At 35.2% G+C, this 26,685-nt stretch overlaps 1 protein-coding gene across 7 annotated transcripts in view; it reads right to left on the bottom strand.

The window, feature by feature from the left end:
- LOC143253634 (peroxisomal N(1)-acetyl-spermine/spermidine oxidase-like) overlaps positions 1-26,685 on the bottom strand; it is a 105,854-nt gene that overhangs the window by 69,948 nt on the left and 9,221 nt on the right. For 6 of the 7 annotated variants that reach the window (XR_013029743.1, XR_013029744.1, XM_076507800.1 and 3 more), the window contains exon 2: positions 8,658-9,744. Coding sequence is in view for 5 of the 7 variants with exons in the window: in XM_076507800.1 (XP_076363915.1) it covers positions 8,658-9,744 (1,087 nt within the window). In the remaining 2 variants the exon portion in view is untranslated. Of the gene's footprint in view, positions 1-8,657; positions 9,745-12,081; positions 12,232-26,685 lie in introns of all 7 variants that reach the window. The other variant, XM_076507803.1, reaches the window with a different exon arrangement.

The raw sequence follows: 26,685 nt of genomic DNA, 5'->3' as shown, positions 1-26,685 counted from the left end.
ATGCACAAGGAGTGGGAAATCTATTAGAAATAAATTTTCAGTACAAGTAAAATGTAAACTTCTGATACAATACCTTATCTTTTCTCACATAATCAGCAGAATCTCATTCTGAAAACATGATGGGACTGCTGTAAAACTTCCATGGTATAATTTAGAAAGTGCCCAAATAGAACCCATGGAGTGAGATACCCTGATGTATAGGGTCAAATTCATGAGAAACCACACCCCCATTTGTAACAAGTACACTCTTCTCCTATTATAAAGACAACATGTCATGAAATCAGGTAAAAAACATGCCAGTCTTATCAGTAACAGAATGTGTTAGATGGTGTAGAGTGGCTAGGAACATCAATTTGTAACTGGTGATTCAACTCCAGTCTAAAATCAAGTAGCATTTGGAATTTGTTGTCCATTCAGTGGTAGGAGGACACCCCTAACTGTTTTCAGCTGAAGTACAGGAAGCAGAAGGGAAAAGCAATTTCCATTATGCCAACCCAGACAAACACATGGGTGCAGACCCAATATATAACCAACACCAGGCTACCTGTGAACCTTAAATTGTAAATAGGTAAGAAGGAGAAATGCAAAGGTATAGGTCAACTACATTCCAAAACCAAGCAGCAATAAGAATGTTTTATCCATTCAACAGCAAGAGAAAGACCCTAACCAACCATGTGTGAGGACTTACATTGGCTGGTCCTATGCTGATCCAACTAGTAGGCAATTGTAGGAAGAGGGAAGAGATAGTCAAAGTGGTAAACTGCATGTAATGGATTTGAGCATGTCCAAAAACAAGGTGGCATTGATAATTTGCTTTAAGTCTGCAGTAGATAAAAAGAATGTAACATCTACATTTACAAAACACCACTGCTCTACTCTCAACGGAATGGAAGATGTAAGATACAGGAGAAAGTCTCCATTTTCCACTATTCATATGGCTAGTAACTGGTACTGTACTCCACTGGAAGTGTAAGAAAAATGTGGTGGAGAGTCCAAAGAAATGCAATACCATAAGACAATGCAGTGAGGAACCAAACAAACCCTATTTTGTAAAGCAGGTCCCTCCTGATTTATGCAAATATGAATAGAGAGGTGGGCAGCAACCCCCAATACTACTTTACTTATGATAGTCCACGAGTTGGTATAGTATGGGCCTTATTAATGAAGCATGATACCACGAGCAGCCCTCAAGCAGTCTTGCAGAACACCTCATCTCCCCAATAAGCATTACAGACATATAAGTTTATACAGTACAGACTTAAATTTAAGTATGCTTATATAGCTATCACTCACAGCTGAGCAGGATCCAGAGATATAAAAATAGTCCACTGTAAAGGTATGATATATATAAAAAAGAACTTACTTACTCAATGGTATGCAAAATAATAACAGGAGGTTGGTTGGTTGGTTGGTTTGGCATTTTATAGTGCAAAGCACCAAATATCTGGTAAAAAGTTAAAATTAAAGTAAAATAATTAAAATTTGTAAAAAGGAATTAAAGTAACACAAAACAAAGTTTAATTTTTGAATTAAAAACAGAAATACCATTAAATCAAATTTGTATATCTAGTTTACAGCAGTATGAGAGAAAGTACAGTCATGCAAGTTGTAAAGGACTTTCTGTAGCATAATTTTAATTATCATAACTTGCCAGGATAACTAATTGGTGAGTTCAAACATCAGCATTAGTCACCTCAAGTTGGCCTTTCCAGTCCTGGTTTCGAGTTATTTGACATTATGGCCGTTTTCAGAAAGTAAAGTAATACGAGTTTTAAAAGACTTTCTGCAGCAAAATTGTAATTATTATAACTCACCAGGATGACTAACAGGTAGTTCAAACATCAGCATTAAACACCTGAAGTTGGCTTTTCCAGTCCTTGTTTCGAGTTATTTGACTTTGGGCCATTTTCTAATTTCCAATCGAACTAGTTGTACTTTAATTCTTAAAAGGGAATCACATTAAAAAAGGTCTAATTTATAAATTAAAAACGTAAATAGCATAAAAAGATAAACAGCCTTTAAAAAACTAGAAACATTTGTAAGGTGGACAGTGTCACCATCGCCAATAACACTGTCTTATGTTATGGCTAAACCTTGAGGCAAATATGCTTAAAATGGTGCTGTTGTTGAGAGTCCTTGGTTGGTTGGTTGTTTTTGTGTTTTACAGCACACAGCAGCTTGGATATCTGCACCAAACATCCAGTAAAAAGTTAAAATTAAAGGAAATTTAGTAAAATTTTTAAAAGGAAATTAAGGTAAAACAAAACAAAGTTTAAAAAAAACATAAATAGCATAAGATCAATGTTTACATCTAGTCTACAGCAGTAAAAGAAAACTACAGTAATAAAAGTTGTAAAAGACATTCTGTAGCATAATTGTAATTATCATAACTTGCCACGAAGACAAACAAGTAATTACAAAAAAAACCACTGTCAATCACCTGAAGTTGGCCTTTCAAGTACTGGTTCCGAGTTATTTGATGTTACGATCATTTCCAAAAAGTAAAGTAATAAAAGTTTAACAAGATTTGTAGCAAAATATTAACAATTACTCTCCAGGTTAACTAGTGGGTAGTTCAAACAGCAGCGTCAGTCACCTGAAGTTGGCCTTTCCAAGTCCTGGTTCCGAGTTATTTGATGTTACGATCATTTCCAAAAAGTAAAGTAATAAAAGTTTAACAAGATTTGTAGCAAAATATTAACAATTACTCTCCAGGTTAACTAGTGGGTAGTTCAAACAGCAGCGTCAGTCACCTGAAGTTGGCCTTTCCAAGTCCTGGTTTCGAGTTATTTTATGTTACGGCCATCTTCTAATTTCAAATCGAACTAGATAGGCAGCGATTCTTAAAAGGGAATCACATTTAAGAAGGTCTCATGTATAAATTAAAAAACTTAAATGGCATTAAATGGCCTTTAAAAAAACTAAAAACATTTCTAAGGTGGACAGTGTCACCATCACCAATAAGAATGTCTAACGTTATGGACAAACCTTGAAACAAAACATGTTTAAAATGGTGCCATCGTTGAGAGACATGACGATGGCAAGGAAGTAAAATGTGGCTTATTGTGACCTGAGTGTTAACACAGACTACACCTGGTGCATCAGTTCCAGATAAAAGAAAACGATGAGTTAAATAACTGTGACCAATGTGTAGCCTACTCAGAACAACTTCTTTCCAATACTTACGGAAGCAAAATGGCTAAAGTCCAATAAAGGGTTTTATTTGGAAAAGCTTGTTTTCACGTTGCTCACTCCAAGTTAACTGCCAGCTGGCACGGAGCCAAGCCCTGAATATAGGACCATAGTCCATGTATGGAACAGGCATAGTAGTGATAGTGCCAGAGCAGAAAGATTTAGCTGTGGAATCAGCGAGCTCATTCCTGCAAATACCAATATGGCCCCTTTATCCAGAAATACTGAATAGAAGTAGATGTTAAAGAGAAATGGGCCAGTCAGTTTTAAATATTGATGAGAACAGGGTGTGAACTAACAAGAAGCAATTCCAGGGTCAATAGAGAACAAAGCGAGTCAGTATAAATAGTGCAGTTTGAGTACTTCTTAGCTTCTATGTGATCCAGGGCAAGAGAAATGTTATGCAGTTCAGCAGTGAATACAGATGCTGTAGAGAGGTTTCTGCATGCAATCACCTAATCACAACAGACCATGGCAGAGCATATGGTAAAGACAGTTGCACACAGCAGAGGTGCAAAAAAGGTTCACGAAACTCTATGTATAAGCTCTGAACTTGGGAAGTGCAGAAAGCCCCAGTGCGGAACCGAAGTCCTTGATGATGAATGGGGTCTAGCATCTTTAAGTCTGACGTCCTGGCAGAGCCATAGACCAGTGATCCATAGTTGAGTTTCAAACGAAATAAGAGCATGATAGATTTTTAGCATAGAACATCGATCCTCTCCCACAGTGGTGGTGGAAAGGGCACAGAAGATGTTAAGTGTTCTTGTACATTTGACCCATAGTTGCTTAACGTGTGGTATAAAGGTCAGCTTACACTCAAAGATAAGCCACAAAAACTTTGTCTCAAGGACCACAGACAGCACAACTTTTCCAATATGCAGTTCAGGATCAGAGTGAATACCCTGTTGGCAGCAAAAGTGCATACAAACAGTTTAAAGAGAAACAAGTTAAAGCCGTTTGCTGTGGCCCACTTCAGTAAATGATTGAAGGTAATCTGTAGCTGCCACTCAATATATCTCATGTTCAACGACTGACATGCGATGTGAAAGTTGTCGACATACGGCCCATTTGCAACAGTTAGAGGGAATTTTTCACTGATGGTATTAATTTTTATACTGAAAAGTATGACACTCAAAACACAGCCTTGAGAGACTCCAAGTTCCTGTACAAATGAAAAGGAAAGTGTCGAACCCACACAAACTTGAAATCTTCTGTTCATTCAAAAAATGTTAATAAAAATGGGCAAATGGCCACGTAACCCATATATGTGGAGGTCTCACAAAATGCCATAACTCCTTGCTGTATCATAAGACTTCTCAATGTCAAAGAATAATGATACGAGATGTTGTTGTTTGAGAAAGGCTTCTCTGATTGACGTTTGAAGTCAAATCAGGTGATCCATGGTGGAGCGCTGTCGTTGAAACCCACACTGGGTGGGTGGGTGAGAGAAAGTTACTTGATTTGAGGAACCAAACAAGATGAGCATTAATCATCCTAAGGTCTTAGAGAGACAGTTTGTCAAAGCAACTGGACAGTAATTTGAAGGAGTCTCGAGATCCTTCCATGGCTTAGAGAAAGGTAGGACAATAGCCTGGTGCCAAGCATCAGATAAAAACATTCTCCTGCCATATCCAGTTGAAACAATCAGAAGAATAGAAGAGAAGCAGAAGATAGATGGCTCAGCACCTCGTGGCATACATTATCAGGTCTGACCAATGTACTGCCAGACCAATGAAGGGCCAGTTTGAGCTCTGCTGGTGTAAAGGGACGATTATAGTCATAGAGACAATCAGCTTGAAAGGAAAGAGGTGATCGCTCTGCCCAAGTCTTGATGGCTAAGATGGTGGAGGATGAAGCAGAAGTGCTAGATAGCTGGCAAAAGTTTTCACACAGAGTATTGGCAATGCTCTGGGTATCAGCTAATTCCTAGCCATAAGAGAGCAAGATCAAGAGGGGGACAAAATTATATTGCCCACTGGCCTTTCATATCTTGTCCCATTTGACTTTGGATCTGGTGGTAGAAGAGATGCTGATTGTGAACTTATTCCAAGATTTGTTCTGGCTTTGACACCTATCCCACAGAGCATGTTCATGGGCTTGCTGGAAAGTGATATTGTTTAAAAGTATGGGATACCTACAAAATATATACCAAGCCTGTCATTGAGCCTTCCATGCTGCGTGGCAGGCAGAATTCCACCATGGAGAAGGATACGATGGAAAATGTGTCAAAGTTTTAGGAATACATTTAGCCGCTGCCTGTATAATACAGCCAGTCATTGCTGCCACACAGTCATATACTGATGACTTACAGATGGTGGCAGGATTAAGTTATGAGAGAGCAGTGAAATAGAGCCAGTTGGCTTGATCCAGCTTACATTGGAACACACAGGTCAGGTGGCATCAACCATGGCCAGTTTCTCTCAAAATTATAGGAAAATGATCACTGCCTTATGGATTATTGTCAACCCTCCATGAAAAGTGGGAGAATAGTGAAAGGGAGCAAACTGAGAGATCAATAGCAGTAAAGGACTGATGAGATGAATGAAAATAAGTATAAGAACCAGTACCGAAAAGAGAAAGGTTGTGAACTGAGAGCATACACTCTACGGAGTGACACCTCCCATCAATATTAGCACTTCCCCGGAGGTGATGATGTCCTTAAAGTCCCCAGGAGTAAAAAGGGAGATGGCAACTGTTCAATGAGAGCATCAAGGTCTGATTGATTGATTGATCATAGGTCTCTCCAGGTGACAGATAAAGATAACAAATAGTGATGTTACGGCCCAAGGAAACACGGATAGCTATGACCTCCAAGGATGTGTCAAGTGGTAAAGAGGGTGGGCACATGCTGATCGACCAACAGTGCCACCCTTCCATGCACTCGTCCATCACACAGCCTGTCATTTCTGTACAAAGAAAACTGCCAAAAGATGACTGTATCAACAGATTTCAGACATACAGGATGGTAAGAAGCAATCAGTGCTTTTATGCCATCAAGATTAGAACGTAAATGAAAACATTGGTCGGCATCATAATTCCATCTTTGCGAGTGGAGATATGCCTCACTGCTTGGATGGAGAAACCAGCAAGAATCCATGACTCGGGGATGTTCTTCAAATCCCTCTCAACAATAACTCCTTGTGATGAATTCAGAGTAGCATGGGGCATAGCCTCAATGGGTATATCCTGAATTGCCTTTGAATGTAAGAGGAGTTCAGTGTTTAGATGTGGATGTTTCCACCAATATATCACCAGAACAAAGCTTTCTGACAGACACTAGAGAGCCAGCAAGTTCCTCTAGTCCCTTCTGAATAAAAAAGGGAGACATCTGCCCTAAAGATTTGTCTGAAAGAGAATGTAGTCTCAGAAAACGAGTCACAGGTGTCAAAAAGGTTCAAAATTGCTGCTTAGAATCTTCAAGACGTGGTCGTTTACCTATGGATATTTTTTTCACTATTTTAAGTTTTTATTTGGAGAATCTATAATAAAAAAAGAAGGTTTTAGAGCCCACTCACCCTACCCACCATGAATGCCTTCTAGGAGATGTACTACAATGCCAAACAAGGACACTGCAGCAATGCCAGGGTTTTGTGAGCACTATACCCAAACACCAGCAACAGATACAAAGCCCACAACACCTCTTGAGAGCATCTAACACTGATACTTGGTAGACCCTAGCTCAACTGGACCAACTGGCTGACCCTAGAGGGAGTCACCTCAAGGTCGTCCATCTACAGGAATTCAAGGCCAAAATGATGTGCTAGGGTTGCACCCTTCAACCACCAGAATCCTTTCCTACCCTTCACGATTTACCACGCATGGTAAACACATGGGTGGATGTTTAAATCTCAGAGGAGATAAACTGAAAGAACAGAATCTTCCCTGGGAGGTCCCCTCACTATGTACAGGAATCCATACCGAGGGGTAACAGGGGGAAACTAATACAAGGAAGAAGAGAAGATGGATGATAGATTAAGAAAAATATGTAAGTGTAGCAATTCAACATCAATTTGCACAAACTCCTCTGAGGGATGCCAAGAAAGCCAGAGTAAAAGTGTCAGATTTCATAAGGAGACTTTGGAGTCAATGTGAATCTAGATATAATGAAACATATGCTAACTGGATGAAAAGCTGTAACAATTCCTTGAAAGTAATAGAATAAATATGTTGGGGAGATAAAAAATTCCAAAGAAAAAAACAGATTAGAGCATGAACTATGAAAACGAGCAGAACAAGCCAAGGAACAAGGAAGCAAGTGGATGGGACTGACAAAATGATTCAGAACAAATGGAAAATATTAAAAAATAGAAGAAAAAACACAAGAGGTCACAATGGCATATGTATCATCTACAGAAAGGCAAAAATTAAGAGGTAGAAACTAAGCATAAGATTTTACAAAGAACAAGACACTAAAGGGTCACAGAAAAAAGGATTAAAATGTGAAGAATTCAGCATTCAGGTCCAAATCGGAAAGAACTGTAAGACTAGAAGGACAAGAATGGCAAAATGTAAAAAATATACAGAGGGAGAAAAAAGGAGATGAGGATACGTAAATAATAAGAAAACTTAAAAGTATTAGGGAGAGCTGCCTGGTAACAAGCCATTGTTGAAAGCTATGTTTTATTTGAACAGCCAACAAAAAAATGAAGAGGGTAGAGAATGAGGAAAAACATGACACCAAAACCACTATGGAATTACGAGTCTGGAACATTATGCTAGGGAACAGACAAAACCTTCATCTAAAGTTGGTGTAATGGCACTGCTGTATGAAAGAGAGTTGAGTAAAAGCACACAGAGTGACAGAGGTTGAGAAAGAGGATGAGAGGACAAATGGTGTAATAGAAGAAACCTAGAATTAGCCAACCAGTAACAAGTTGCCAGTAAGACTCAACATGGAGTGTAGAGTATGAAAGACAAAAGTGTAAGCATGGGAGAAAAAATTGTCTAAAGCTGAAGGAAAAGGAACAGGGGACCAGAAAAGAAAAAGAAAGGTGTTGAGAACTGTTAAAAACCTCAACAAGAATACAAACAAATGCAAAATCAATGAGGCCTTACTTATACAAGAACTCAAACCAATATAAAGGAATACATTTACACCCCCTATAATCTCACACATGTTCACACTCTTATCTGTAAGAGATATGCCCAGCAACATTTAGTAGCAAACTTTCTTTATTAACCTAAAGAGGACCTAAGAAGGTCAAAACATTGTTTTGTACTTTATTTTAATTTAAGTTTTGATACCCATACCAGCTGTCTTTAGAAGATAGCAACTGTTATGTAAACTCAGGACAATTTGTATTTTTAATCATAAATTTGAGTTACCATGTTTGAATAAAATATGCATTTGGCTTCAATACTTTTTTTTGTAGTAGAGTTATTTTTCAAAGTCTTACTAATTGTGGCTTGATAGCTTGGGATTAGCTGTATTATTTAAGTATGGATGAAAACAAATTGGAACTAACCAGACAACTCTAATAGGTTTAGGGATGTAGGAATCATTCAGAAATTTCCTCAAAATCACTGTGCATTCTTCTCCCACTTGATCACTTGATAATGTCTCCAAATATTCTGCTTCTTTGCCAGACACCCATGCTAAAAGGATTGTGTCTGTAACTTTACTAAAAGAATAGATTTTCCTGTACCAAGTTTTGCTAATATCTTGTTCTGTTGTCTCATCCCACAAAGTTATAACCTCAGCAATTTCTGGATTTAAAAAAGGTTGCTCATACTCTAAATAGATTTTATCTACAACTCCAAAACAAAGGTTTTTAATGGCTTCTTTTTTGTAATCTGGTAGAGGAGGATCAAAAATGTCTTCTGCAGTTGCTTTTAGCACACCAAGAGGAAGTGTTACAATCACATGCTTTGAATAAAACTTTTGGCCATTAACACCTTCAACTTCAATATAAAAGGTTTCCTGGATATTTGATGAAGGATTATTACATTCTGTTGACCTTTGACCAAATAAGCAATTAAGTGCTACTGATTTGGATTTAGGACCCCATCTAATATACTTTACAGGAAGTCCTTTCAAAATAGAATCCTTGGGAAGGTCTCTAACTAGACATTCTAAGAGAGAAAAATAGCTTTTGGGTAAGCTCACATTACCCCCTGGAAGCTCAGTGTAGCTTCCAAAGTCATTTAGTCCCGTCTCATCCATGCTGTGACAACCTGTGATGCAAGTTTCTCTGCTGAGCAAATGATTAAAAACCATGCGCCTAATTCGACAGCCTTCACCTTCATATTGGTCAAGGAAAGCTTTGATGTCCATTTCCATATGTTTACCAACACTGTTGGATACTTCTGATGGAGGATGAATTCGAAGTAGAAAATATTCTTCACACCGTTTGATGAACCAAAAGTAGGCACTGTACACTTCCTCCACTACTGAAATAGGCACTCGTTTTCCCTCTTCTGTTGTTGCTACTACTGTATGTGGGTGTTGATCATTAGTCAACTGAATCAACTTATTCATAATGGCTAATTCATAAATTGGGTTTCCCATGATTCCATGTATCCACTTGGCACCTAACTCAACACGTGTATTCCCTGCAACAGACAAATAAGAAAATAAGTATTTCTACTGCAAGATACAAAGGTTTCTTCTTTATTCATCATGTATACAGTATGAAGACAAAAATTACATGATGAATATTATATAGACATCAATTATTATGGTGTGAAATGCATGTTTATGATTAATTAAGCTTGCCATAAACATTATACCTATTCTAATTTTTTATTGCTACATTCCTTAAATATTAACATAATACACTTATAGAAATTTTAAATAATGATGGTGTTTAAAGTAAAAAAAAAAGAAAAAAGAAGTAATGATACAAATTCCTTATTCAATCTTTTAAGAGTATCCAGGAGGAAAAAAGTGTATAACAGCATTTCAACCATTATTTGAACATTTTAAGAGAATGATTAGCCAGAATACCTGGATCGTTTACTTTTATTTTACTTTTTATTAACATCACAAGTACCTTCATAAATCAAATTATAACAATGCAAATGCATTACATTATCTTTCATTTAACATAATTAAAATCCATTTGTCACTTACTTGCCTAACTAACCAAATAATTTGAATTCTCTTGTAAAGTAGCAACATTCTCTTCACTGTTAGCAACACCTAACACCGTAACATAAAAAGCAAATTTCAGTAATCTATTCACCATTCTTTCATCTATGTTGATGTTGAACAACAATAGTGAAGGCTCTAAGAATGAGTCCTGAGGTACCCCACTTGCAGCACTAATCCAGGTTGAATGAGCTCCATTATAGTATCTCTGCTTTCTTCTACCCACCACTTTTCCATACAATAAGCCAACTCATACTCCACATCTAGATATGTAATTTTTACAATTGTATGGAGGACCTTGTCAAATATTTCCTGAAAATCCAGATACATCACATCTACACTTGTATCCACATCTACACAGACAGTAACATCTTCAAAGAATGTCAGCAGATAACTAAGGCAAGATTTTCCCTCAGTGAAACCATGTGGAATAACAATTTTTTAAACTTTGTTCAACAACTTTGAAAAGGATCTTTTGCCACACTTTAAAAACCTTTTCCTAAATCTGATGTGAAACTAACAGACCTACAATTACTGAGACAATTTTGATCATCTCCTTTAGAAACAAGAGCTCCATTACTTAACATTCAATCTTCTGGTATCTGCCCACAATTAAAAGAATTTATAAAATTTATTAACAAACTGCTCACATATCCAGTTCTTAATGTTCTTGAAAACCCTTGGGAAAATATTGTCTCGCTCAAGAGCTTTATCATTCTTTCAACTACCCTATTATTAATACCAACCTCAGAAATAACCCTTTCACAATAAGCTCTATATAATATACACATGTTTGTATACACATTTGCACACATTAAGTATTTACATGTTAACTTTTGATACAGTATGTGTATCTTCAGAAAATTTAGTAGACTTGTAGTAAAGATTATAAGTTATTGTACATTAAAAGTCAGTTTTTTTTAATTAAATATTTTTACTGAAGATGTGTTTGTTAAAATAGTCTGTTTTGTTACCAGTCTGAATATGAAGTGATTTCATGTTATGACTAAAAAAACTATTTTTCGTTCTTAAACTCACAAGTACTATTTGTGTAATCTCTAAAAAACCCTGAACACATTTCAAAAGTTTGTTTTCAATAATACTTTATTTTTAATGCTGTTTTCTATACCCTAACTGTGTCAACTGACCAATCTCATGACCTGTGTAAAAAAATAGGAAGTAAATTACACTTTTCGTTTGTGCTAGAATGAATACATATTATAACACAAAAATACCAATGTTTAGTCTAAGTAGGTTAAGTCTCACAAGGTTACATATTTATATATATTTATTATTTTTAATTATATTGACCTTCCAGTTTGCCTAGCTAGCATAACTTGCATTGATGCATTGCACATACACTCCTGTTACCGTATCCAGTAATATAAAACTGAACTTTAGTATTTACAAAGTAACCTGTCTTGGCTATGTTTTAATGGACTAGTATTTTGTAATATACAATCACATTTCAGTTATTATACATCACATATGTATATATATTATTACAATTTAGAAATAAGTTACGAAACTTTTCTTAAATAATAGAACAATAAATAAATAAGTAGAGCAAAGAATTATCTCTTCTAGCTACTACCTTTGAACGCAGTTGCTGATAGACATAGGTTTCTAAGCCTTTTAAAATTACACATGCAGAAGATATAAAACAATTTTGTTTTAATATTTTATACATACAGTTGAATAACTATAGAATTCCACTACAATATTTTAAGCTTAGTAACTACGCTGTATTTAAGTCTAAAAGAATATGAAACTTCATGCAGACTAAAGACACAACCTACCTTCTTGAAATCTTTGTTCGAAAGAAAATGGTAGCCTTTTCATCCACTTGCAATACCCCCTACAATCTCATATGCATTTATACTCTCATCCCTAAGACATGTCCAGTAACAGTCACTTGCACACTCTCTCTTTCTTAACCTGAAGATGACCTAGGAAAATCAAAACATTGTTCTCTCCTTACCAATAAAAGTGTTAATACCCATATCAGCTGTTCTGAAATACAGACTCTGGAAAGGTTTGAGAATGGTGACAGGAGAGAGACAAAGCTCAAAGACTAAAGAAACACAGAGTATTATTTTAGTTGAATTTCAGGAAGACAAAGCAGGTTTGAAAACTTTAATGGGCTGTAACTGCCTGTTTAAAAAAACAGGAATGATAGTTTGGCTTCTCTTCTGAGGTCATCTTTGGTGAAATGTAGATAATGTGATACACAATTGTTATAGGTCTTCTCATTCCCACCTTCAATATGCCCCCCCTCCCCAAAAAAAAAAATGTAGATGGCTTGAAACAAGAGATGCTATGAGATGACAAATATGATGAAAAATGACTTGGAAAAAAATGGAAGGAGTAATTTTCTATGAAGAAATAGCCAAGCTGGATGAGTTGCCTATTATAACCAGTCAAGGTAAATAGAGTTAAGTCATAAAAAAGAAGAATTCCACACCTAAAAAACAACAATTATGAAAGCCTTTGAAACCAGAAACTTGAAGTTTATTAGAGAATGCCCAAATAAATCACAAGTTGAAGTGGTGTCATCAGTGATTAAAATAAACAAAAAAGTGAACATCTAACATATATGATCAGACACCTAAAGGAGAAGGGAGGATATTATGGCAAATGATGGCCCTTCCAAGGCAGCACCAGGAGATCACAAAGATTCTTATAGTGGTGGAAATGTAGACCCAATATATGCATTTTCTATGTGAAAGACCTCAAAACTTACTTCATAATAGACAGCTATGAATTCTGAAAAACAAATTAAGCTCTTAAAATAAAATTTTTGTGACCCATAGGTGAGCAAAGTATATGACCTAGCTTAGATATGAGCCATGGTTCTAGAAACAACTAAGTACCCAATCAAATAATGGTTTACCTCTAGGAAGGTGAGATCTCAGAAAAAAGCCACAAGGCAAGGATTATGGCATGAAGATAGGGTACCAAATGGAGTTCTGAGATAAAGCTGGGGAAGTCTATCTCCAAAGAATAAGACATCACAGTAAAGCAAATCCAAGAAACAAAGAAAGCACATGAATTGCATGATATTTGCAGAATACAACAAGACAGCATGAAGAACAGGTTAGTGTAGCATTCTTCTTTAGAGCTATTAGAACAGCAAGCTAAGGAAGTAAATGAAAAATGAAGATGAGCAGAATGAGATAAAAGAGAGTTAAAGTAGGATAACAAAAAATTCCTCAAGCAGGAAAAAGAAATTTAAGGTAAAGAAGCACTAAGAAAGATGAAAAATTACAACCATAGTCCACAGAGGAATACTTTTAAGTTTGGAAATGATGTAGCAACTAAGCCAACATGAAGCAGAAACAGAAAAAATATGCAGTAATATAATGATCATGCAAGGAAGAAGAAGATGCAGTAAGTTAACCTCAGAACCAGTGAAAACAGTTAGTATAAGAGAACAAATGACACATACCTGGGTTATACAGGTACTAATGGACAAAGACAGATATCATTCAAACTTTGCCAAGAATAGAAGAACTAAAAGAAAAAAGCATGCTAAAGAAAGAGCTAAACAAAGTTGTACAAAAACAATGCAGGCTCTGCAGAAGTTACAGAAGCAGGAAGAGTGAAGTCCTGGATCTAAAAAGAAGAATGTAGGATAGAAACCACCACAAAATAAACAAAAGTGGTAACTCTGTTCACAAACTCAAGTTGTCATTTTAAGGAAAATACTACAATTCCTAGGGAAGAGTCAGGACCTCAGTAAGTTTCACAAAAGCAATTACAAACTATATTCAGTAAGATCCAAGAACTTAAGTTATTGAATGTTTGGATATTATTACACAAACAATATATCTATATTTTTATTATTATTATTTTCAACAAGTCTGGTAAGCCCATGGTGATTTTTTTTTTAGTATGGATACAAATGCAAATAAGTATAAGTATCTACTAAAACACAAACAATGGGTTAATGATAATGAGGAATGCATCTGACAAAGTAACCATACTAGAGACTGCAGCACACATCCCAAAACCTCGCAATTTGGTTAACTAAAAGAAGAAATCAAAATTGTATAAAAGTAATGATAAATCATATCAGAACAGCTAAAGGTACAAGATCATAGACTTGTTCTTAATGAGGCAAAGTGCACTGGAAGTGGTAAGAAAGGGTAAGAGGTAGTGTTGAAAGGAGAGTATCTATATTTTCAGGTAAGCAAAATATGCACTTGAGAAATGTTAATCTCTCTGCACTACTACAAACTAGAATCACACATTAAAGAATATAGAGGGGCTGATACTGATCAATTATAAAGATGAGCTCCTTTATGATATAGCAACAGGAGGGCAAAGCACAAGGGATGTGACTTCCCTTGCTTAGCTTAGTTGAGCAACATATGGTGGAAGAATGCATCTTTCTCAAGCAGAGAATATTCTTCACCCTTTTTTTTTCTACTGTGATGGTAGAGTAATAACTAGCAGGCAAGTCTGGTGCTGGTGTTTAAGTGTTACTAAAGTCAGCAGAATATCAGAATATGTAGTGTTGCTAGGGTTTTAGATCATTCACTCTGGGTCAAATATTTACATGATACAGATAATATAGCAACAGTTGAAACAATGAAAAGCCTTCACCTGTTTCCTGAGGTAAAACCCAAGTCACATCTTGCTAGACATATTTAACAGGAATTACTTGGAAATTATCCTAACGGTGCTTGGTACTTCACTTACAGGTAATATCTCAAACCTCCATCACAGATATGGGGTATTCTAACCAGTCTCATGCTGAGGAAAAGGCTTGGGATATATGAGTTTTCTTATGGTGCAAGAAAAAAATGGAAAAAATTCCTTCAGGAGAAAACACCAGTGTATGTGTGCATTGACCACTGTTATTAGTTACAATCAATTGAAATTGAGACCCCAATGAGAAAATACAATGGGTTACTAAGATTAAGAAAAGCAAGTCAAAACTAAGTGAAAGGGCAGGATTACACCTGATGCTACTTGTTTATTTTTCAAAAAAGATGTACAGACAGCCAGGTCAATTATAAAGACATACCATTCAGGGAACTTATTGAGAACTTTACCTCAGTGGTGAGTGCTGAATGGATTTAATACTTTTTTACAATATTCCCATTCACTGTAGTCAACATTCCCTGTATGGCAACAGTAGCCATTCAGCAGGATATAAGGAAACTAAACATGAAAAAGAATGGCATTAGTGCCTGACATCAACCAAAGAGTAGCAGATAATCCACTTCAGTAACCTGCAATAATACAGACCACAACTTGATTGAAAAGGAGGGTGGTTGGAATTTAGTTGAAAAGACATATTTGCACACAGAAGCTAAATAATTTCAACTTTTATAATCCTTATGGATTAGACAATTCTATACCAGTTTATTAACTTTTAAAAGGACCCTCATTCTATCAACTTCAGTACTGTTACTAGATGAGTATCTACTGAAAAATACTGAAGCAAATTCTGAGGATAGACAGTTCTTCCACTTAAACCCTATGTGATATGTGACACCATGTAACAGTTTCCACCTAATATCATGCTTCATAAGCTACATGTGGAATTTAGAAGTGATGTTTCCAATACTGTCATGTGTGTACTATGTAGGATTTTTGTGGTACTAAAGCAAGAGAAAATACACACTGTATGTATGGTAATTTTTGTAGACTTGGTAGTTCTCAACTTTGTGCAAGTGCAGCTGGTTATGTAAATATTAGATTTATCCCATTTAACAGTGATATAATAAGTAGATAAGCTTGCTGAGCAGGATTATAGAGGGTTTATGCTATAGAAATTGAACACATCATAAGCTTTTTTAATGCTAGATTGTAGAGAGGGGAAGATCTTCAAGCATGAAGAAGATGGGTGTGGCAGGAAAAAAGAGGAGCAGAGCAGTCTACTCTTCTAAAACAGTAAAATTACAGTAATGTAATTGAAAAAGTTTTTTTGTCAAAGTCAATTATAAAAAAGAGAAATAAAATGTGGTAAAACAACTTGACAGAAAATTGTCAGAGAAATCAGCAGTGCAAAACAGTCCATCTGCACTGAAACACATTGTAAAACATGAGAGTCACAGATCAACAATACTGAAACTAAAAATTGATTCCACTGCAGAAAATTCTCATTTGTCTTGAAAGGAACTGAAGAAATTCCACATGTGAAGACAAAAGTGCAACACCCTACCATGAAAGATGGATATCTGAAGTTGGTGGCAGAAGAACCTTGAAAGAAGAAGTGGAAAGGAATGGCCCATATGAATCAGCCAAAGATGAACAAACAATACAACCTAACATGGGGTATCATATACAAGAGACTGCATCTGAGAAAGAAGACAATGAGGAAGACAAATGTAAAAAAAAAGACTGAACAAATTCTGGCTGAGAATCAACAGCCAGAGCAACTGATTCAGAAATTAGTGACCTAAAAATGAGAAGTTTGGAACTGAGAGGAGTCACAAATCCTTTGAACAATGGGTCCCAAAATGAGAAAAAAATCCACTGAAAGACTGAAAGGTCTAAGGGCCACTCTGTGGAATTAATCCTGTCCAGCTAAGATAAGCAATACACTTGCAAGTTCAAAACACTTGAAACATGACAAGCCACAAGGTGAATGTGATGACTGATGGCTCAGAAAAGGAAATCTAGAATGAAAAATTATAGACACTTAATACAAGTGCCTCCCTTACAATTCATATAAAAAAACAACAACAAAAAAAAAACAGTTATTTCAGTGGATCAGCACAGGATAAGTAAAATACCATGATCAAAGAAGTTGGCAAGCTCATAAAGCAGCAGCAATCTCCAAAATTTTGATATACAGACTATCCTCTGGAAACAAGATGTTCAAGATAGTGATGGTGTGAAGAATTGTCCCCAACTGGAAAAGGAAGTATTAGTGTAAAGATGCAAGTTGGGCTGAGGTGGAAAGTGAAACATGACAGGTTATGTTGGAGCATAACTACTTGCTATGGATAAGGTTCACAGAGCATATCATCTTGCTTGTAGTCTTACAATTAAATCTTATTGAACTACTGTTTTATGAATGTATATCAATAAGTTTAGTGTCAAATGGTAGATTTTAATTAAAATTTTTGTATTATACATTAGTTAACTTCTTACTTTAAAATTGAAAAAAACAATAAACAACTCAACATCAACTTTTGTGTGTCACATGGTGTGTTGAATGTAGCTTTGGTTCAAGTCAGATGTTTTTAATGTCCAAATACAAAATTTATAGTTTCTTATGAATTAGACACTATAATTATCAATATTAACAAGCTGGAATATAAAATAAGAACCTCCTATATTTTCTATTCGTTGAGATATCACTATATTTAGTGAATCAAACACAGTAACTATGCCAATCTATCCCATTTTTCAAAATACTTGCTCATATCCATCTACTTCACTCTATGACACAATTATAAACAATCAAAAGTTTAGAATGTCTCTAACATGGTTTTAATAGCCTTTGTGAAGTATATACATGAGAAAACCTTCCTTTTCATGATAGAATAAAAGCAGAGAGGCAAAAGGTAATGGAGCTAAAAATATCACATATTTTTAGACCCAAATGCAGCTCAGTTATTAAGCCTGATAGATTATAGTGTAATTCTGTGGTATTAATGCAGTAAATTTATTATTTGTTATTTCAAAATGCATATCTAAAACCTAAAAGTTATTTTACATTTTCCATGTGAGGAATTTGACAAAGCTTAGCAAATTATGGCAAGTAGAAGAGGTCATTGTTTTCTATATTTCTTTATTTACCATTTATGTTTTAAAAAACATAACTGAAATTTAAGAATTTATTTGTAAACAGTAATAATATATACACTCATATAATGTCATTACCAAAATGTGATTGTATTCTACAAGATACTAGCTCACTAGCACAAAGCTAAGACATTTGCATTTAATAAAAGCCAGTTTTATAATTTTGGACACACTGATACGAGTGTACATATGTAGCATCAATGCAACTTCTGTAATGTTCATCAGACATGGCTGAAAAGTCAAGAAATTTAAAATACAGATGCATATTGTTAGGAAAACTGAGCTATTTGAAATAAATATTTGTGGTTTCAATTTATAATTTGAAGTTAGTCCAGTATTCTTTAATCTTAAAACTAGTTACATTGCTTGTTGGATAGTCAATATTCAAAAAGAAAAAAATGCATGAGCAAATCAGTAATTAAAGAATTTAATTAAAGTCTGATATTTTGTGCATAAAATGCTCATAATGTTTACTGATAATCTGCAAAATTTCATGAAGATATACACACATTTTTCAAAACATTACAGAATTACTACTTTATAGTTAGTTTGGAGGATATGGACTGGGTGGAATCTACTCCCTGTAGTAAAAGGGTTAAATGGTGGAATGCAGAAGATGGGAGAGACATAATACCAGCCTGGAATCATGATACATACTTTATTTATTCCATAGAGTCCAATAAATGGGACATTTGCACAAATACGAGGGGCAGAGTCTCAAGAAAAGCTTGTCCCTAAAAGCAAGAGAACTGTCATTAAAAGAAAGAAAGTGAAGTACTTTTGAAAACAGGGGGTTGAGCTTGCCCTTAACCAGAACTGAGGATCCCAGGTGAACAAGATATTGAATAGAAGTCAAAATTGAGTTGTAAAGTTCTATCAGCTAGTCCAGGAGAGATACTTCCTGATAAAGAATGGAGACAGTCATTACAAAATTTGTTATGAAGGAGCTAGTAGAAATCTGTGATCTATAAAATAATGGAAATGAAAGTAGATTTTGCACCAAGTGAAGGAACCATAGCCTGCCTAAAGGAAAGGACACATAACTAAAATACTTGACTGTAGTGGATAACCTAGGTAAAATAAAAGAATGACAGACAAATGGAAATCTGAAAAAAAAGCATCTAAAATGTTGAACTTGATCATTTCCAAGCTGGGTCAAAGTGAGAAAGACATATATCTACAAACAAGGAAAGTCAAGAAAGAGATTCGGATGACAGGACTCAAATCTTCAGCTTTTTGGAAATGAGAAAATGTTGGGAGTAAAGTCTGAGTAAGCTGGGAGAAAGTTATATGCCTTATATCAACAACAAGGAAGTTATCACATCCTGAAGATGTCAAAGACACAGATGAGTTGAAACTGGAATACTGGGAAAAGGGCAAGAAGAAAGAAGTGTAGTGTGGAATTACAGGAACAGAACACAAGAAAGTACCTGCACAATCCATGGATTGGAAAAACCAAAAACATAGTTCTAAAAAAATGTAAGAGATAGGTGACAATGTGCTTTAAATATTAACTCCAAAGATGAGTTACTGCAGCATCAAGATAGCTTGACCTGTGGGAGGGATGGTAGGAAAAGAAGCAAGGAACAGGAAGGGGTTAGCCTGACATGATTCCTGAAGTTGAACACCTTACCTAAGCACTTTTTGTCTACAGACATGGAATAAAGAAATATGAGTGCCTCAAGTCTATAGATGGGACTCAAGAGAAGGGGATTTGAAAAATATAGAAGAGTCATGATCACAGGCTATAAAAAAACTTGTCCCAAAAATGAGGTGGATAAGGAAAATACTGATCAAGATAACTTTGAGATATAAAGACATTATTGTAGATATAGATGTACAGGGAGGTATGAAAAAGAGGAAGTTGGAAGATGAATGCTCATGAAGTAGTGAAATCCTAGAGACATGATTCACTTGCAAAAGAATGTTGCTTACCTGATTTATGAGCATAGAAACATACAAGGCAGTACCTTTTCCTTATCAGGAAAAGAGAAACCAAAAACAAAGACTGGAAGTGGAAGGAACTGTTCAAAGCCATCCACAAGTGAGGCAAATTTCACAAAATGCATTGAGACAGAATGGCAAGGGACCTGAACTGAAGTATGCAGGAGGCAGTCTACCACCTAATGTACCATAACAGTAACACCATGAACAGATAATGTGCCTTTACTGATTCACTGTGAAGCTAATTTTAAAATAATAACCTATTTTAAGTTGATTCGAAACCTATTTATTGCATAAAATATACTTGTGATTTCAAATATAAGCTTTATGATCTAAACTGATTGAAAACAACTACTAAAACTATTACTAATAATGACAGAGTTTACACTTTTAATAGTAAGAGATAATAGTAAGTAGTTTGCATTGATGCTGACTGACAATTTTAAAATAAAAATAGTGAATATGTTTGACGTTTAAAGTAAAATTGGTACTGTAACGGAGCAATGTTGTGGTCTATATATCTTTCTATATATGTGACTAAAATAATAAATACAATGATGCTACCTGTTGTGTTAAAATACAAAAACATCTCATTGCCAGAAATAGTGATTTAGGCTTTTGAAATGTAGCACCACATATTGAATAGTATGACATACTCTGGACATTCATGATTAAGATGAGAACAAAAATAACTGTGGTATGTGCAACAGCCATTTCTTGATAACAAAACATAATTTCAAATAAACATTCTCTCTTCACAACAAGAACATTACTTTTACTAAGACTGTACATAAGGATTTCATTATATCATTATTCATGTTCTTTTTAAATGTAGTACTAAACTGGATATTTTTTAACCTTATTTTTCCAATAAATGGTGGCACTTTTAAAATATAAAAACATTAGAGTATACAAGTGAAACATATGAAAGTTCTGAGCTCAATACAATGAATCATACTGATGCAATGAGTTGTGCATGAATCAAGAGCACAATCCAAACACCTTGTCTGAGCAATAATACATCACCCACACAAAACTTTTTTCTTAGAAAATGTTCACTTTTGTTTACAATTTCTGATGATATATACATATATATACACACACATATACTACAACTAGTAGCTACTGGCACAAATAGCCAGCTGCATCACACATACAGTTACCCACAGGACAGCATTTCTGGTAGTGGATACAATGCAGCTATTATGAAAAAAGAAAAAAAAAAGCACACATTTAATTTCTCATTGATCAGAAAGAGAAAATGTGAGCAGGATAAAAATGAGTTGATAACAGGTCATTAACTATAAGAATGTGGCTGCAGATGTAAGTATAATTATATCAGTTAATAACTGCCATTCACAATTAGTAAATTTCTTCTGTAGATTGAGATCTTGATATTATAACAAGAAGTATAATCTGAAAAATCGAATTATACATACTACATTTACAATATGAGAAAATATAGTAATAACATACTTTCAGAGAGTAATATTTATATCAACCATAGCACAAAACAAATTAGCAGATGAAAGGCTGTTATTCATGTCCAATGCAGCTCTCTACACTCAGAAGAGAAATTTTTGAGCTCAACTGATTAAACATCAAGAAAAACTAGCTCTAGATGTGTTTAAAAGGTTCTGAACCATGTCTACCATCATAAAAACATCCATGGTTAGTGATGTGTTTAAACAAATTTGAAGATAACTATTTGTATACTAATTTATCCTTTTCTTTTTTTTTTTGGTAGTATCACATTCAAACTGTACTTTGTTCTGAAATTGACGTATTTGACAAGCCTTCTGCCACCACACCAACTGAAATCAAATTATTCCAACATCTTTCATGTAAATCATGTGTTACTTCTCTACCAATTGGGACATGCCCCACATGACACATATAACTCCCTCTCTACACCTCTACTGAACTGTCATTGAGATTTGAAAGAATATGTAAGTGTTGGAGGAAACTTTGGAGATATGGTGGGAAGTGTGAACAGATAGAATTACTTATCAGAAACACATTTTCAGTATAGGAAAATTATAAGTTCTGATATGGTACTTCCTTCCTCTCACAAGATTAGCAAGAATTCCACCTTGATCAGGTGGCAGGACTAGTGCAAGGAAAGGACAGAAGTACCTACTGAAAGCAATAGAAGGTTACAATGACATGCACACAGGTGTAGGATGAGGGCTCTCAATCAGAGGGGCAAACTGCAATTTGATATCAAATTCCTCTGCGATTACATACTGCATATTGAAGGATAGCATCTCACATACACCTGCAGAACCACCACCCTACTCTGCAATGAATGATTATGGCTATCTTTGTGTGGAACCCATTTAGGAGATTGCCTCTGTGAGCAATCATCTAGTGGCTTGAAACTGGAAAGTGGTAAAGACTCTTATATTTCCCTAAAAGAAAGGTGGGAGAGAAAACTCCATGGAGAGTTTGAAGGAAGATCATCACGAGAATAAATGCAATGGATGATCACACAACCATATTTTAGAAAGTAGAATGTACTGATTTATTTAATGCAAGGGATGGGCAGATATCCCATTCTACTTAACCCACAGATGGAATAATCCAGAATGGGCAAGCTTATGAAGATATTATATCACAAGGCAAAGCAACAACTTAACAATATTGGCTAAAGTAAAGGTATGATATAAGGCAGACCAATAACCTGTGAGAAAAGAGATTTATAACCTCCCACCATAAAATGAATGGAATGAATTTATAGGGGAAAAGATTCAACCAGACTGAATAAGTGTTTAAAATACACTTAAACAGACAAGATATTGGGTTCACAGAAGAAGTACTTCTCAAATTTGATTACCTAACCCACCTGAGCAACCACTTGACAGAGTTGACAAGTATGGCTGGTTGTCTCCAGTTTAGAAGGAGCTAGAAAAAGACAATTATCCATATAATAGTGGAATTACACTCAGGAATACGAAGATTGAGAGTTAAAGCTGTGACCACCTGAGACAAAACAAAAGGGGCAAAAGCAAGACTGAAGGGTAGAGCAATAAATTGGTAAACCACACCAAGATGAATAAACTGAAGATAGGGAGATAGGGATGTGTAGATAAACATTGTCAAGATCTATCTTATTCATCTATGAGCCCAGAAAAATGCCAACTGTAGGGTGAGAAATTATTTCACGATAAAAAGGAGCAATTGAATGAAACATTTGAGATGTGACAAATCAATGACAGGCCTCAGTACCCTGTTTTCTTTGGAACAACAAAGAATCTGAAATAGAAATCTGATGAAGTGTATATATATATATATATATATGTAGAACAGGTTTGAAACCTCCTGAGATAGCAGGTCCTAGATTGCCTCCAATAAACACTAGTTAGACATTAGACCTCAAGGCAGAGAGAAGGAAATGGATACAGGTGACATGTATTATGAATCCTTCCAATAAAATCTAAAGAACCCAATGAGAATAAAATTGGCAAGTTGAGCTCCTACCACGTAGTCCCCAATACCATTGCATTGTTGAAGAAAATGATGAGACAAGGCATCCCAAGAAAAAGGGACAGATAATGGTTAGGAAGAAAAAAGATAGGAAACTGGAATAGGAGTCATATAGGGTTCTAACTGAGGCTAACAGACAATAAGATTTGAAAGAGTAGACAGTTTTTGAACTGATGTAACTCACTCAAAACTCTGAGGATTCAGGGATTGTGTCAAAAATGTAATGCCACAAAATGAAGCTATATACAAACTTAAAGATAAAGCACTAATAAATGGACTCAAGGTGAGGTCAGATCCTGACATGGAAGGTCCCAACAACAGACAAATCACATATGCAAAGACAGAGCTGAAGAGGACAAAAGAGCCAACATGGAGGAAAGAAGAAAGATGATGTCACCAGAATAAACTCTCAGAATTTTGGTGAAGAGCTTCAGAAAGGAGATGGATAGTAGAAAAATACCATAAAAAGAGTTGTGAGGGTAACAAGAAGGCAGGAAAATTTTGTATGGATTGGAATTCTCCCTTTCTTCTAACAAATAAAACTAAACCTAAGAAAATGGCAGTCTGCATGATAACATGCAAAAGCAAAGTGATCCAAAGCCTGTGGGGGCAAGTCATTCTAATACCATCACGTAACTGTAAGAACAATTGTTGAGAATGTACCAAATATCTGGGGAGGGGAAGAAAACCAAACAGAAATGGAAAGATTGATCATATAGCAAGGAAGGACATGGTTCAAAGGAAATAAGGGCAAAGGATAAAATGTTACCTGAGAAAGTAATCCAAAAAGAATGAATTAGGCATAACTGACTCCTCAGGTGGAGCATGGGTAGACAGAGCAAAACTAGAAGGTGGTAATAGGTGATTTAAGTCCTTGTCTGCTTAAACAGGGTCAGCTTGTCTGGGAGGAAGTGGAATGAGGTCAGGAGACAGAATTTCATCCTCATAATATTCAATTTCCTGGCAAACTAACATGGATAAATCCCCTACCATCTTGTCTGCACTTGAAGTCTGAAAAACAATACCAGTTGCAGATGTGATCCCCAAAATAGTAATATGAACGTAAGAATTCATAATGAGGAAAAGTCAACCAATAATCAAAAGTATAAAGGACAATGTGACAATAATAAACTGGGATTAAAGTTAAAAAACAATATTAATAGAAACCAGAAGAGAAATAGACAAAGACCACTTTGTGAGTATACTAAAGACAAACGTTAAACTTTAAACAAACAAAAAGAAACAAGTTCCAGCACAAGTGCTGCTAAATGAAAAGTATTTGATACAGGTGTAAACAGGGAGTCAAATGCAGCATTTTATATGGCACGCTAATAGTGATGACGTGATGCATGTCAAATCACATTATTCCAACAGAAAAGGTGCAGAAGGCTTGAGGCATATTTAAGGTAAAAATTTGCATATAAAGAGCATCACTGAAAGAGAATAGCTAACCTTATGAGTTTAGAGAGCTACCACATTAAAAATTCAAGGTTTAATGAATTTTTAAAATTTAGTAATTATTTTGTTATATTAAGAGATTACATATACCCTTTGAGTCATCATCCCATAATAAAATCACTACTACCATCATCATTAACCAGCTATGACGGTGGTACATGCTGCTTAATTTCTACCTGACACATAGGAAGACTATTCAAAACACTTTGACAATAGCTTTAGATCTCCAAAATATCTACAATATAGTCCAAATGCCCATATTCTGCTACAAAGTACTCAGAATAGGCATCAGTACAAAATGTAAATAAATTATACCTATATTAATTACCAGGAAATGCATCAAGAAGCATGCTATCAGACTGAATCATCATAAATACTGGTATACCCCAAGGATCACTATTCTCACAAATTCTCTTCAACATATTCAACGTGGATCTTGCCTACCATGAAAGTACAACCAGATGCTACTTGTTAACCTTTGATGATTACATCTGCTACACAGAAAAGGCTCTAGCAAAGCTGAAATTGTAAACAAGATGCAATCTTACCTCAACAAGGTAAGTAAATAGTGCAATGAAATAGGAATAGTCATCAGTCCCATTATAACCATAGCCATGATCCGTACACTAAACAAAAAGACATCCTAACAGCAATAAACCATCACATCCTTTGTAGGAATTGTTATGCCTTTGAAAAAAACACCGAAGTGCCCAGATGTAACTTTTAACAAACAACTTAACCAGCCACATAAACATAACTAAAGCTATCAAACACATCAAAGAAATGAAAGTTGAAAAATGTCACTTGCTTATGCTCTACCAAATTCTTATCTACTCTTTCCTGAATTATGTACTCCAAATGGCCTATGCAAGTGCTAACAGACAGATAAACTTGAAAAAGCTTTATAACAAAGTTTGTATCTACAGCATAAAACGGAGGTCACATGACCAGAGACTGCTTAACAGCTTGCCACCCCAGAGTGTTGGTTTGGAGTACAGCTTTCTAGTTTAAGTAAAACTGCTTGTTTGACTTTTGTTTGTTGACATTTGGTTCCTTTTCTAGAAATAAGTGTTTTCCATGAATATATAGTGTGAATTTTTGAACTGTAATATCAGTAAACATTGGATGTTTTGTTGTTTTTTGTTATGCTCAGTAAATCTGGTTTCCAGTTTTCTCTAATGAAAGTTCAGGATAGTTATTACATGTTATTTAGTGAAACATGTTTGTATTGTAAGGTTCTACATACTTTACATTTAGCAATCATTTTTTTTATTGAATTTGAATTCAAAAGAAATCTTATGTTTAAAAACAAGTTTTGTCCAAGTGTAAATTATATTTGAGCTGATTTCAGAGATAAATGGTAAACTGAAGTGTATCATTGTATTGTTTGGCTTATCGGTGTATCTGAAGTGTATCGTCTGGCTTATTGTTGTCAATTTTGTTAATGAGTTGACTTCTGATATTTTGATTGTGGTAGTTTTGTTGGAATTTTTCAACAAATATTGGTGAAATTTGTTGGTGCAAATGAAAGAATGTCTTATTAGGCTGATTTATTCATTCATGTAGTCAAGAAAAGTCTGGAGATGGTATGACTAGTAATGAAGAAAACTTTATTATACATGTAGAGTGTTTCAGTAATATTTTTCTCATATTCAAAAACTATGGCTTGTGTTTCAACCAGTTTCATTAATATGATTGCTGGAAAAGGTAAAACAGGACTGCCCAAACTTAAGCATCTATTTGAAAAC

This window comes from Tachypleus tridentatus, chromosome 6 (genome assembly GCF_004210375.1).
Source record: "Tachypleus tridentatus isolate NWPU-2018 chromosome 6, ASM421037v1, whole genome shotgun sequence".
Taxonomy (NCBI): domain Eukaryota; kingdom Metazoa; phylum Arthropoda; class Merostomata; order Xiphosura; family Limulidae; genus Tachypleus; species Tachypleus tridentatus.
Note: the sequence above shows the minus strand (reverse complement) of the source record. Positions and strands in the feature narration are given on the sequence as shown.